The sequence below is a fragment of the Xenia sp. Carnegie-2017 genome, unplaced genomic scaffold (genome assembly GCF_021976095.1).
Source record: "Xenia sp. Carnegie-2017 unplaced genomic scaffold, XeniaSp_v1 HiC_scaffold_23, whole genome shotgun sequence".
Lineage (NCBI taxonomy): Eukaryota > Metazoa > Cnidaria > Anthozoa > Malacalcyonacea > Xeniidae > Xenia > Xenia sp. Carnegie-2017.
In genome coordinates this window covers 9,094,621-9,109,972 of record NW_025813486.1, presented here as the reverse complement: position 1 = coordinate 9,109,972, position 15,352 = coordinate 9,094,621, and the positions used below count along the sequence as shown (strand labels likewise).

General features: G+C 34.7%; 1 protein-coding gene across 2 annotated transcripts; it reads left to right on the top strand.

Annotated features, from left to right (window-relative positions):
• The first annotated feature begins 213 nt into the window (after positions 1–213).
• On the top strand, positions 214–3,855 carry LOC124448548 (WD repeat-containing protein 90-like). Of its 2 annotated transcripts, XM_046999525.1 has the most exons (6): positions 214–562; positions 1,559–1,689; positions 2,689–2,862; positions 2,985–3,107; positions 3,182–3,266; positions 3,694–3,855. In XM_046999525.1, exons 1-6 carry the CDS (start codon positions 409–411, stop codon positions 3,840–3,842), a joined length of 816 nt encoding a protein of 271 aa, XP_046855481.1. In that variant the 5' UTR covers positions 214–408; the 3' UTR covers positions 3,843–3,855. The 2 variants fall into 2 exon arrangements, with proteins under 2 accessions (XP_046855481.1, XP_046855482.1); XM_046999526.1 differs by lacking the exon at positions 3,182–3,266 and having other exon boundaries at positions 3,694–3,784.
• Positions 3,856–15,352: the final 11,497 nt, after the last annotated feature.

Below are 15,352 nucleotides of genomic sequence, written 5' to 3'. Positions count from 1 at the left end.
AGATTTCTTTGAACCTGCTCAGGTTCTTCATGTGTCACAGATAAAGATATCTCTTAGAACCTCCTCAAGCTCTTCATATGTCACATATAAAGAGATCTCTTTGAACCAGCTCAGGCTCTTCATATGTCACAAATAAAGATTTCTCTTCGAACCTGCTCAGGCTCTTCATATGTCACAGATAAAGAGATCGTTTGCGTGCTTGTATATGTTATAAATAAAAGCTTTCACTTACACGGGACCAAAACGTAACTCATCTCTAAAAATTTCGTCGATGTTGACTATCAGTTGTTTAAAAATTCTTTTCCTCCATAGCGCTGTAATTGTGTTTCATTCTGTCCAACACCTCCACGTGAACCAACACATAATGTCTTACAAGATGGTGAAGTGATAGCCACAGTACATCCTAACATGGAACCAGTGGAGAAACCATTAAGACCATCACATTGCGTGGCTGGTTTTGATGATGGAACCGTAAGACTCTTTGATCTTGGAAGAGTTGAAATGATTATGAAAATACATCCTCATTCTGGGGGCGTTACTGTTATCAATTTTTCTGCCTGTGGTAAGAACCAGTCGCTGCTTGATACACGCAGAATCTACCTATAGTATGTAGTAATTCATGTGGTATCTACCTATAATATGCAGTGGTATATGTTGTATCTACTTATAGTATACAGTGATATATGTGGTATCTATCTATAGTATACAGTGATTTATGTGGTATCTATCTGTAGTATACAGTGATATGTGGTATCTATCTGTAGTATTCAGTGATATATGTGGTATCTATCTATAGTATACAGTGATATATGTGGTATCTATCTGTAGTATTCAGTGATATATGTGGTATCTATATGTAATATACAGTGATATATGTGATATCTATCTATAGTATACAGTGATATATTTTGTATCTACCTATAGTATACAGTGCTATATGTTGTATCTACCTATAGTATACAGTGCTATATGTGGTATCTACCTATATATGTGATATCTACCTATAGTATACAATGGTATATGTGGTATCCACCTGTATATGTGATATCTATCTATAGTATACAGTGATATAAGTGGTATAGTATACAGTGGTATATGTGGTATCCACCTATAATATACAGTGATATTTCTAGTATCTAACTATAGTATACTGTGATGTATGCGATATCTACCTGTAGAGCACAGTGTTATAAGTGGTTTAGTATACAGTGGTATGTGTGGTATCTACCTTATGGTTGGTTCTTCATCTTCCCCCTGTTGTCCTCTTGTTAAGGATAACTTTGGAGCTTATGAATAACTTGGGATTTTAAGTATAAAATGTTATGGCTGAGGATGACTTGGTGTGGTTAAGAATATTGGAATGTTTGAGGATAAGATGGGTTTGTGGATGTTGACTTGTGTTGTTTTTATAACTTGGGTTTGTTAAGTATAACTTAGGATGGTAGATTATTTGATTATTTGGTTATGAAAATCATCGAGTCTAATTGTAGTTCAACTCTAGTGGTCAAGCTGAACATTGACAATTTTGACGTACCTTAGAAATGAATTTGTTGTATAGGTCGTGTTTTTATGAGTGGTAGTACAGATGGTGTGGTAGCCATAAGTAGTCCTGCTACTGGCCTCACTGTCCGTTTGATTCAAGATCATAAGGGAGCACCAATCACTGATATGGACATTGCTTCACATAAGGTACAATGAAAAATACTCTGCAACAAATAGAACAGAGTAAGAAATAAAAGATTTTCACTGTGTTTGTACGGGCTTATGCAAACGGAAGAGTCCTTTGGGAGAACTTGAGAGCAGATCAGTTCACCTGTTTGAGAGTTCTCATGAGCCTCTCCAAGGTTTGCATAAGCCTGTGCCAACACAAAAACATCTTTTATTTCTTATCTTAAATAGCAATAATGCGAAAGTTTCAGAGAATTGTTTTTATTTTTCCTTTAACATGTATTCATGATTGATATGCAAATTCTCTTTGATTGATTAATTAATTGAGCTCAGATCAGTTCACACAAACTAATGCAAACTCAGCTATGGACCAATCAGTGCAAACGTTTATTTATGTTGTTTTATGAATAAAAAGTCTTAACCTACTTCAAAATATTTTTTAAGCACTTTCGCAATATTTACCAAACTTAACATCTTACTGGTTATTGATGGTGATTATTATATGGCAAGTGTCACTTCCGGCTAAATGATGCGCTTTGATTAGCTCAGAAACATTTTTGCGTGTCCATTATTTTCCCGTAATCGACCGCGGTCCAAAACGCGTAATTTTACTGTCAAATGTAAACAAACTTCTTAAAGCAAACAGCAAAACGCGAAATAAACGAAACAAAAAACCATTTACGAATGTAATGAGAAGGAAAAACACTTGGAAAACTATCTAAACGAAACAATTATGAAACGAGTTTACTTTTTATGGACGAAAACTAGAAAAGTGAAAATCAACCCGTAAAAGCGCAAGGACGAGAAGGCAATCTTCGTTTCAGGTCAAATAATGCCATCTAATAATCTATTTAAGAACCTCGCTTTCTCGGTCTTTACTGAGAAATATCAGACCTCTGTCTTTTTGTACAACCTCGCCCTACGGGATCGGTCTGTACAAAAAAACTTCGGTCCATTATTTCTCTGTAAAGACCTCGCGCTGGTCATTAAGGGCTTTTAATAATCAAAACCTTGTTTTAGAACGATCATCCATCATTCAATTCTCCCAGATTGTGGCTTATTGCGAGCGCTGATCGTAGGGTTAGCGTATGGAAGGCAGATTGGTCGAAGGATTTCTGCGAGCTTGTTGATTGGTTAACTTTTCCCGCTCCAAATATAACACCTGAAGGAATTGCTTTGAAAAAAGACGATGCGGTGAGAACTTGTAGTTTGTTTCTTGTTTTGATTGTAGTTGCTCAAGATAATGAAAGATAAATAAATTATTATGGAAAACTGTTTTAATAAGTTTGAAATAAGCATGTTTTCTCCCTTTGAAGTCTGCGTATTTGCATCTACCGCCAAGTTTGGCAAGATTCTCGCCAACAGAGCCCGATGTTATTGTGTACAGTGGTTATGGTCTGAGAAAACTGATACAATTCTACAGCTTGTCCCAGAGAAAGGTCAGTATTTGTAAGAGGTCTGTGCTTGGAGCAGACAAAATGTCCATCATTGATGGAAATGTGTTCATTGTCAGGTTTTTCGAACTATTTTGTTGACACAATGGGCTTCTTGCTTGGAAATATCGCCTAAGGGTCATTTAATTGCTGTTGGAACCAAAGGTATAAATTAAGAAGTTTTTTACAACGTTCTGCAAAACAACACTGAATGATTTGAAAATCCTTTCTATATCTTGAAAGATAATAGTTTGAAATCGTTAAAGTTTTTTATCTACTCCAACTTATGTCAATTTTTCTCATCTAGTTTTCTTCCATTAGTAAAACTGGATTATCGATGGTTTTCTGAGAAGAAAATTAAGATCACAATTTAGGGTTACGTATCCCACATAGTTTAAGTCTAAAAACGTCCCAAATCGACGTAGCTACGTCGGAAATATGAATCAAAAAGCACTAGGTGAAATTCTCATTAAAAGTTTTTATTTCTTTTCAGCGCTTCTTTTATTTCCTCGAGAATTAATGACACCCAATGCTTTAGTTTACAATCACTTAATTAGGTATTTTTGCTGTCTGTAATTTTCTTTTGTTTTAGATCGACTAGTGAAAGTAATTGATTATGATAAAGGTAGCTTTCAAGATTTCGATATGCATTGTGACTCTATTAGCCATGTGACATTTTCTCCGACCGGAGATAAACTGTTTTCCGTTGGTTTTCGGATGTTGCTTTGTGGAAGGTGTTGATATAGAGACGTCCTTATTACACAATCTTGGCAAAACAATATAAAGTCGAAGGCTGGTGCGCTATAGTGTATGACCCGTCAATTTAAAAACTCGACATTTTATCGGCTTATTGAGAGCAATAGAGAGATATGCGTAAAATATAAAATGTATAATACATTCTTATTTATGAAAGGAAAGTAAAACCAGCAAAATTTTGTTTTGTTTGTTAAAGAGCAAAAGATTCTTGTTGCAAGAAAGAAGCATGGAATTCATGGCTTGAGAGAGACAGCAATATAATAGATGATTTTTGCCAATATAAAAAAGCTTCCATATAAACAATGTTTTTTAAATGAAAGAGAACTATTTCAGTGCAGCCCTTGAAAAATACTTTAATTGCTGGAGGGGTGGGAGGCTAGTGCTAATCTGACTTAGCCCAAGTTGATAACAAGATTTATGATCGAGAACATGGACGCAGAATTGTGATAAGGAAATGAATTTGGTCCTTACTTGGCATATAATGGTAATACCCATCATTACCCAATACGCGAATATAAAACGACGACATTTTTCCATGTTTTTTAACACGTCTTCATTAAGGCTCCGTTTACAATATACCGGATTGCTATCGTAGGATGTTGAATATTCTTTATATTAAAAGGCAGTAAAATTGTTCAGCGTCAGAAACACGATCAAATAGACTAAATCTATCCGCTTAATAAGCTTTTACTCCGAACAGTTACCCCTTCTAAAGCAAATGAAGACGTCGTGATGAGCAAATCCGGTATAGTGCGAACGCAGCCAAAACGTTATTTTTTAAGGAGTGATAAATTTAAATACTCCGGTATACGAACAATGAATTCCTATTAACCTCGTCTACGCTGTTTTAACCTCAGAAGAACTTTTATAACGGTTCTCCTGAACGCCATACTTTCTGTAAATATCAACCCTTTACAAAATTTCCTAGAGGCAGAAAACTGGAGCAGCCGGAGAAAAATGCAAGCAAAGCTCACAAACTCATCTCACATTCGCAAGCTAATTTTATTTTGACCAGGGAACGAACTCGCAAAACAGCTGTAGAATGCATTGAGTTTGACCTTAGTGCCACTGTAGGTGCTCACTCCGATGAAGATTGAGATAGATTCAGTTTAATGTTTTGTCAATCTTTACTGCTGACAAGGTCATTGAATTGTTTAATTAGGCGTAGAAAGTGTGTAATTCAGATAATATATTAATTGATAAGAATGAATGCACGCAACGCACAGAACATGAATGGACCAGAAATTGACTAGAAGCACAAATATCAATGCAGTTAGATATAGTTATAAGACCGTCAACGAGCAGATATAAGCTAAGATCAAGACTTAACTACGGATTTTACAAGAATTATCAAAGTTTGCCAATATCAAATTTTTATACCCTTAAGTGCTAATGACATCGGCCTATACGGAACGTCCATTGTCCCCAATAATCCGTTTCTACAGCAATGGACTTGGGTTTACATTAATGAAGTTTCACTTAACTTCGTTTTTGACCATGATATAGAGTGGTTTTTGTATAAAATATAATAAACTAAAATCTCACTGCATATTTCAACGATATATAAGGGAATACTAAAATTTATATCAGGAAGTATATGGGTATTTTCCATAATCACACTGGTAATTGAATTTTAAATATTAATGCTGACTTCTGGGATACATGTTAGTGGAAAGAATGGATTCAGACGTCAGACCTTTTCTGCCTCGTGGTCGTTAAATTCATTTAGTTTCATGTCGTCTTCATTGAAACGTGCTCTGACAATATTTATTCTGGTAAGTGTGAATTTTAGCTGTTTTCATCGTGTTAAAGGGAAGTATAGCAAAGCTAAAACAATCAATACAACACAACAGCCTATTTTATTTTCGAGATAACTTAAAATGACGCTTGTTCGTTGACAAATTTCTAGAGAATATTTTACCAATTGGATTTTAAACTATTCACCATTTCAAATGCTTTTATTTTAATGTGGAATGGGTGACTTGCGTAACGTTGAACGGGGGAATATTTTGCACTAAAAGTTTCCGCTTATTGACTTGTTTTATCTCCAAAACTCTGGAAAATTAGCTTCAGTTAAATAGTTGAGGGTAAAACGTCGAGCGCCAGGTATCTAAGAACGTAGCTTGATGATTTTCCGATTTTGAAGTAAACCATATCGCTGTCTATTCATGAATAAGAAAACAAAACGGAAAATTTGTCTTTTCACCATTCAATTCTCTATATTTGCCAGATATTTGCTTATTTTAAAACAAAATGGCGGACACCAGGAAATTTTACTTCCTGTGTCCAAACTCTTTCGCAAAATCATGCTTCCGAGAGGAGAATGGTAGCGATTTCGAAATAGAATCGATTTTTCTAGGTTTTGAAAAGAGTTGCGCGATGTCTTCCAATTCATCTGATGATGAATCTGAACGTTCGTCATCTCCCAGCTTTCCTGAATATGAGATATGTATGAGCGAGGTATAAATAATAAAATATTTCAAGTATTGATCTTCTGGTGAGCTTTTCACATTACGATTAAAACACGTCTTTCATTATTTAGAAACTAGACGGTATTCCACCATCGCATGTTGTCAACATTGAAACAAATATGGCGATACGTTGTTTGTGTTATTTACCATCAATGAAAAGTTTCTTGTACAGCTACAAGAGCGATACACTAGGACTTATAAGTGAAGATTTTAAATCTGATGTCAAGAAATTCTTGATATAAAATTTGAAAAGAACTCGAAAAAATATGTGTTGGTTTTACCCTGATACAAAATGGGCCGTCTCTGGGACGGTTCTTTAATAGCTGCAAGTGCAGAACTCTATCGTCGTCTTCGACATAATATTATCAATTTTGTTTTTATTGTTTTTGCCACCGGAGATAATGAGGTCGGCAAGTTACCTAAACCGGTATATTGCATAAACTGTTTTCATGCTCGCACTTCTCAACTTAAGTTCTTCCCAGACGGAAAGAGAATTGCCGTCACTATTTGTTTGGATCCTGATTTTCCCATGACTTGGATCGTTTTGGTGTCGTGTGTATAAACTACCAGACGGTTTGTGGAACGTAGAAGATCTATAAAGACGGACCCGACCAATGGATTGATCTTAAAGTTGAATTTAATGGAGTTGATTGCATTCAGTTAGGTTGTCCTATACTTAATACGGATCTTGAGTTGAATGAGCGTGACGAGCAAGTGATAAAAGAAAGACGTGAAAGTGGGAATGAAAGTGATAATGAAGATTATTTAGATTTGCGGGCGGAGTATCGTACTGATGGCTTTAGTTGTTTGGCTCTATCTCCTGATGCCAGCCGTCTTTTGGCAGGAAGCACTGATGGCGAACTGTTCTATTTTGATGCTGACAGTTTAAAACTACTACAACGCGTTCGTGTTTACGATTATTATTCAGCAGTTAAAAAATGCTGCTACAATCCTGCATTTGGTCATGAGGAACTTGCAATATGTGATCGTTACGGGCTGTTTTGTGTGTGGCGCGTTTTAAATCTTGACAATTCTGAAAATTTCCAACTAGCCCATCGAAAAGGTTGGCTGTTCACCCAAAACATCACAATTACTTCAATTTGCTAATGATATCAGTTATTCTCCTGACGGAAAACTTATTGCTGTTACCATAGCTTGTCCGATTGATTACATTGTTAAGACGTTCATTATTGGCTCGCGTTCTGGTGAAATTTGTTATACGTTGGATTGCGTGGATGAACCTGATCGACAGTGTCCGAAATCTGAGTGTCTGACCTTGTTCTTTGGTAATTTGTGTCAAGTTGCTTCAGTTACAAGTGTTCATCCTCGCGTTTTTTTCTGGAAGTTACCTGTTGTCTACGACTTACAAACATTGTGTTTACTCACAATCAAAGCGTTTATCTCTTATAATAATGTTGAAAACTCAACATACCTTTTGTTTAAAAAGAGTTAAAGTATATTTATTCTTACTGTACTTGAGAATGTCATTTAATAACTATCGTCCGTTGGGGTTCTATCACAGCAGTGATGTTAAAACTGGACTTCTATTGGTTATAACTCGTAAACATGTGCACTTGAATCTATGTTGGCTAATTCATAAGGTGTGAGTGAATTCAAAAACTTCTATTGACAATTGTTTGTAGATCTGAGTATTTTGTGGTAGAATCATTATAACTACCACGTGGTTGCTTTTGAAAACTGGACTTCTTTTGTAAAAATTATGAAAATTTGGATAGATAAATGAAATATTTATTCAAACACGTTTAATTACCTCATCAAATTACGTTAATTTCTACCAAGAGTATATGAAGTAGAAATTTTTAAAATGATATAAAATACATAAAAGTAATTTATAAAACACTCAAATACGTAAACATTTATTAACTAAATATTAAGCGCTTAATAACCGAATGCAGGTCTTTGCAGAGAAATATCGGACCGACGTCTTTTGTATCAGGTCTGGTATTTCTCAGTAAAGTCCGAGAAAGGGAGGTTATTAAAAGATTTATTATACGGCATTACTTAATTTGAAACGAAGCTTGCTTTTTTTCTCATCTTTGCTGTCTTTTTACTGGTCAGCTTTCATTTTTCCAGTTTTCGTCCATAAGAAATAAATCGTTTCAAATTGTATCCTCTGGATGGTTAAACTGTTTTCCATGGGTTTTTCCTTCGAATCACATTCGTAAATGGTTTTATATTTCGTTTAGTTTGCATTATGCTGTTTGCATTACGAAGTTTGTTTACACTTGACTGTAAAAATATGCGATTTAGACCGTGGTCGATTACAATTCGAATATAATGGACCGGCAAAAATGTTTCTAAGCTAATCAAATCGCACCATTTAGCCGGAAGTGACGCTTGGGACAAAATGATAAATATCTATTTATTAAAAGTTAAATATTTTTGATAAACAAAAGCACTAAAACACAAATGAAAGATACTCTTTTACGACTAGACATAGTGTATATAAGATTAATTCATTAACAGAAATGTAATATTCCTTTTCTAATGCTTAATTTTCTTTTTCAATCATTTTGAGCTGCAATTTTTATTTTAAAGGAAGAAAAGGGATATGCTCTCTCAAACGAATGGAAGATGCATAGCTATTGATTATAAACATAGCATGCAAGCGTGCCTGAATTTATCAATTAGGGGTCGCAATTTCAAATGATCTCAAAAATTGATAATTTAAAAACAACACACATCTCCTTTGCGTCTCGGTTTTGGCGATAAAACTACAAGTTTTGCCTTCCTAAAGACAAGTTTGTCAAACTCAAAGCTGTCAGCTCAAAGTAATAAATTTTGAATGACAAACATCCGTACTAATTATAACTTATTAAAACGTTGATTAAAATGCGCAGTTAACGAAGAAGTGAGAGGACAGTATCTTGCAAATGGTTGTAAAAGAAATCCTTTAACTGATAACAGGAAATATAAGAATATTTTCCCTGAATAGCAATGAATTATGAGATGGAATAGACTCTGATCACTTCCTCTGTTCTTCACCCTCGTGGTCGTTGATTAAACTTTAAATTCAGTTGCCTTTGAGCCATTGAGGTTGAATGTCGCCTTCATTGAAACGTGCTATGACAACATTTTTTCAGGTTAGTGTGAATTTTTGTTGTTCAGTTTATCATTCTAAAGAGAAATGGAGAAGCCTAAATAGTCACTAAATAACACCAGCTTATTTTATATTCGAGACACCTTAAAAAAGTCGTTTTGTTTGTCAGAAATTTCTAAAGAAGATATTCAATAGGATTTGTATTTGGCGCTTTAATGTGTATAATGAGTTATTTGCGTTGAATAGTGGAATGTTTTGCACAAAATTTTCCGCTTATTGACTTATTTCAACTTTACAAAGCTGGGAAAATATCTTCAGATGTAATGGTCGAGTGTCGAGGGTAAAAGTCAAGTATCAGGCATGAAAGTTCGTTGCTTAATTGTCCGTTTGTAATTTTCCCTTTTCTGGAGTAAACTAACTTGTCGTAATGTTACATTGTGAACGCTTATGAAATAGACACTGTGTACGTAGAGCAGGCGGTTAGGTATACTAATGTTTATATTCTGCGGTCAAGCGAAATTATGAGCCAGCTTCTACCATAGTCTATAGAAATATGTTTCAATGATGGTATTAACATTATTGGAAAAGCAGAATTATGCAATGTGTTCCAAAGAAAAACAGATTTCGCACAAATGATTATGTATGCATAAAATGAAATCTGCATGAGATGATTTAGCCTTCTCTAGCTATTTGTTCCGCCTGGTTAAAGTTACACATGCTTTTCTATCTTTATTTGCAAGTTATGAAAAATATGTTAACGTTTTTACGGCTGTTATAACTTATTTAATGTTGCTTTATCTTTACAGAGCAGTGACGGAATAAATTTGAGATATAAATCAGTGAATGATAATACTTTTAACTTGTTTTGCTTTAAAACTGTCGAAACCTTTAAACACTATAAAGTCCCAGAAGTGTAGAATTGTCTGGTTTATTAAGCTTTTGTGAATGCTAATTACTTTATTATGCATAATAATTACAGCAACTACATAATTAAAAAAAATGCAAATGTCGATTGTCATTTATTTGAGGTCATTCATTCATCAATTTTAGCTGTTTTTATCATGTTAAAGAGAAGTAGCAAAGCCAAAACAATCAATAAATAACAGTAGCTTATTTTATTTTCAGGATAACTTAAAAACACTGCTTGTTCGTTAGAAATTTCCATAGAATATTTTACCAATGGGATTTTAAGGTATTTGCCATTTCAAACGCTTTATTTTAATGTGTAATGACCAACTTGCGTATCGTTGAACGCAGGAATATTTTGCACTAAAAGTTTGCGCTTATTGACTTCTTTCACTCCACAACACCAGAAAATTAGCTTCAGTTTAATGGTTGAGATTAAAATGTCGAGCGTCAGGTATCTAAGAACGTTGCTTGCTGATTTCCCTAGTTTGAAGTAAACCATATTGCCGTCTTTTCATGAATAAGAAAACAAAACGAAAAATTTGTCTTTTCACCATTCAATTCTCTATATTTGCCAGATATTTGCTGGTTTCAAAACAAAAATTGTGGACACTAGGCAATTATACTTCCTCTGTCCCAACTCTTTCGTATGTTAGGCTATAGGAATATTTTATATAGATGGAATCTATAGAGTCGAGACACACATGAATGCATTACCACTAAAGATGTCATTTTACAAACAATGGAAATGATACAAACAAAATCATGCTTCCTAGACGAGAATGGAGGCAATTTAGAAATATAATCGATTTCTTTAGGTGAGAGAGTTGTGAGATGTCTTCCGATTCCTCTGATGACGAGTCTGATCGTCCCTCAACTCTCAGCTTTCCTGAATATGCGATATGTATGAGCGAGGTATAAACCATAAAATATTTAAAATATTGAACTTCTGGTGAGCTTTTCCCATTAAGACTAAAACATCTCTTTTTTTAATTAAAAATTAGACGGTATTTTGCCATCGCATGTCGTCAACATTGAAACAAATCTGGATATACGTTTTTTGTGTTATTTTTCAACCTTGAAAAGTTTCTTGTACAGTCGCAGGAGCGATGCACTAGGACTTATAAGTTACGATTTTAAATCTGATATGAAGAAATTCATGGATATAAATTTGAAAAGGAGTCGAACAATTATTTTTTGGCCTTTTACCATGCTACAAAATGGGCCGTCTCTAGGGACGGTTCGTTAATCGCTGTAAGTGCAGCACTCAATTACCGTCACAGACAAAATATTATCAATATTGTTTTGATTGTTTTTGCCATCCCAGATAATGAGGTCGGCAAGCTACCTAAACCGGCATATTGCATAAACTGTTTTAATACTCGCGCTTCTCAACTTAAGTTCTTCCCAGATGGAAAGAGAATTGCAGTCACTAACTGTATGGATCTTGAATTTCCCATGACTTGGATCGTTTTTGGTGTCGTGTTTATAAACTACCAGACGGTTTGTGCAACGTAGAAGAATCTTTAAAAGACGAACCCTACCAATGGATTGATCTTAAAGTTGAATTTAGTGGAGTGGATTGCCATCAATTGGGTTGTCATATACTTAATAATGATCTTGAGTTGAATGAGTGTGACGAGCAAGTGTTAAAAGAAAGACGTAAAAGTGGGAATGAAAGTGATGTAGAAGATTATTTACATTTGCGGGCGGAGTATTGTGCTGATGGCTTTAGTTGTTTGACTCTATCTCCTGATGCCAGCAGTCTTTTTGCAAGAAGCACTGATAATGAACTGTTCTATTTTGACGCTGACAGTTTAAAACTACTACAACGTGTTCGTGTTTACGATTATTATTCAGCAGTTAGAAATTGCTGCTACAATCCTGCATTTGGCCGTGGGGAATTTGCAATATGTGATCGTTACGGGCTGTTTTGTGTGTGGCGCGTTTTAAATCTTTCTGACAATTCTGAAAATTTCCAATTTGCCTATAGAAAAAGGTTAGCTGTTCACCCAAAACATAACAACTACTTTGATTTGCTTAATGATATCAGTTATTCTCCTGACGGAAAACTTTATTATTGGCTCGCGTTCTGGTTAAATTTGTTATACGTTGGATTGCGTGGATGAACCTGATCGAGAGTGTCCGAAATTTGAGTGTCTGACCTCGTTCTAATTTCCTAATAAAAACGACTGTTTTCCTTTTATTTTTAAGGTAAATTTACTCATATCACTGAAAGCAAACTTCAGTTTTTCTGCCCTCCATTGCAAAGCTTTTGCAAGAACATCACTTCCTTTCCAATTACAATGAACGTGAAAATCAGACTATTCTCTCCTATTTTTTGGATCAGAAAGTTTACAAAGTGAAACGAGGAAGTTGTCATCCTCTAATTTTGAAGTGATATGTCTTGGTAGCTTAGGGAAATCATCACATAGATCCACTGGGTAAGCACACATTGCTCTAATATTCCTATCATTTTCCTGTCTCTTCGCAGACATTTCAGTTGCAAGTTCCGCAAATGTACGTCGAAATAAAGTTGTTTCAATGTTGTCTGTATGGTGTTCAATGGCACGCGTTGTGCCTATCAGGCATCTTATTTTCGAGTCCATTAAATAGGCTTTCTCACATATTTCTCTAAATCGTAAAAACTCTTGGCATTTGTCAGCATATGTTTTTTTTGCTGTTTGTTATAACGTAAACAAAATCTCGTGAAAGAATAAAAGGTACACGTTCCCTTTTTAAACCAAACTTTACTTTGAAATTTTCCAGAAAATGTCCAAGATCAATATGAACAGGTTGGACAGTTCTCTTGACCATAATGTTATCGCTATGCCTATCACCAACGCCCAAGACATATGTTGCAACACAGTAACCAGCACAAGACATAGTAAATGACTCAACTGCAACGCGAAGCATATCAGGGGATTTATTATGCCTTTTCAACCAATCAAATAAGACTTCTTTCTTGAATGCACCTCGCACAACACCACCCTCTGATCTTTGAATATTTGCTAACGTTATTGCATCAGTTACAACATCAATAGCACCAATCGTATCGCCAGTTGGCAATACAGCATAAGGAGCCATCTCTAAATTCAATCCTTCTCTTTGCCATAGCGTATCCATAATCTTGAACATTTGCAAAGTAAGCATATCTTGGCGAAGATCATCTCCATTTTTAAAAATCAATGTTGTATCGGGGCCCATTTCGAACGTGAAGCTTATATTACGATACCTAAAGGGAGCAACAGATTACGGATTAAAGTTTTCGGCCAAAGGAAACCCTGACCTTTTAGGATTTTCAGATTGGGCTGGAGACATTAATACACGCAAATCAACATCAGGTTGCATTTTTCAAATTGGTAATAGCACAGTCAGCTGGTCAAGCCGAAAACAAAGAACGGTTGCAAAGAGCACAACTGAAGCAGAATATGTAGCAATAAGTTACACCACGCAGGAAGCAATTTGGGTTCAAAGATTACTTATGGACATTGGAATTGGAATGGATGGACCAATTACAATCTTTGAGGATAATCAAGTAGCGATTGAACTTGCAAAGAATGCTAAGTACCACAACCGTACTAAGCATATTGACATTTGTCATCATTTTGTCCGGGAACGAGTTCAGTCGAAAGAAGTCAATATTGTTCACTGCTCAACTGATGAAATGAAAGCCGATATTCTAACGAAAGGATTACCAAAATTTAACTTTGAGAAATTGAGATCTTTGATAGGAGTCACCACAACATGAACAGTATTTAGTTTAACGATTTATAACTTTTCATTATTTTGTTTCGGTTAAGAGTAATCAAGTGTGAGTTTTAACGAGTGATAACTTTCCCGCGTAAAGTTTACTAACAGGTCGTTGATTGGGTGATGATGTAATTTAATTATGTTAATTATTTAGAGGTGATATAAGCAAATTGGCATTGTTGATTTATAGATGTAGAAGCACATATATTTTATTTTTTTGTATATTGTTCATTAAACGTTTCAACATATATCGCTTTCGTTTTCTCGGTTGGTGAATGTTTAATAATTGGCTCCCGTTCTGGTGAAATTTGTTACACGTTGGATTGCGTGAATGAACCTGATCGACAGTGTCCGAAATTTGAGTGTCAGACCTCGTTCTTTAGTACTTTGTGTCAAGTTTCTTCAGTTACAAGTGTTCATCCTCGCGTTTTTTTCTGGAAGTTATCTGTTGTCTACGACTTACAAACATTGTGCTTACTTGTAGTCAAAGCGTTTATCTCTTATAATAATGTTGAAAAACTCAATATACCTATTTGTTTAGAACGAGAGTTGAAATATCTTTATTCTTAATATACTTCATAATGTCAAACAATCTTCTGTTAGACGTTTACATTAGTGATATTGAAAAACTGGAATTCTATTGGTAATATTTCGTAAACTTGTTCACTTACTGACACAATCAGAGAATAAAAATCACAGTTATACATTTAAATATTCTTTTATCATACAATGTTGGTTCAACTTTTATTGTGATTAGCTAAGAGCCTACAAATAATTCTTAATGAATTTCCACCTTCAAGCCCATGAAAATTATCTGTATTTGACGTCATTTTTAACGTGACAACTGACAAAACAAAACTTATTTTGGCGGAATCTTGCTTGATATTGTCTCTTGTTTTTTAAATTATTTTTTCTTGATTTACTAAGACTAACGAAGTAAAAACTTTTGGAAAGTTTTACAAATATCAGTCAAGACTTTTTTCATTGAAAATTTAAGGGAAAAAGACGAAAGCGTACTCAAACATGATTTGATGCTGAAGCACGTAAAAAATGCTTCAGTATTTATAGCATAAAAGCTTCTGCTTTTATAAATATATAACGAAACTTTTTCTGAATTCAGATTTTGCACGATTTCAAGAATCATGAGAAAAATTGTTAATAACGTGCTCAACTCATCAAATAATTGTTAATTATTAAGTGATAAGTATCAGTTTACGTAAAATGGTACACTTTCATTTGCTCAGAAAGATTTTGCAAGCCACTTCTCTCCAGTGATGGATTTTGCACTTCGTTAGCCACGGCAG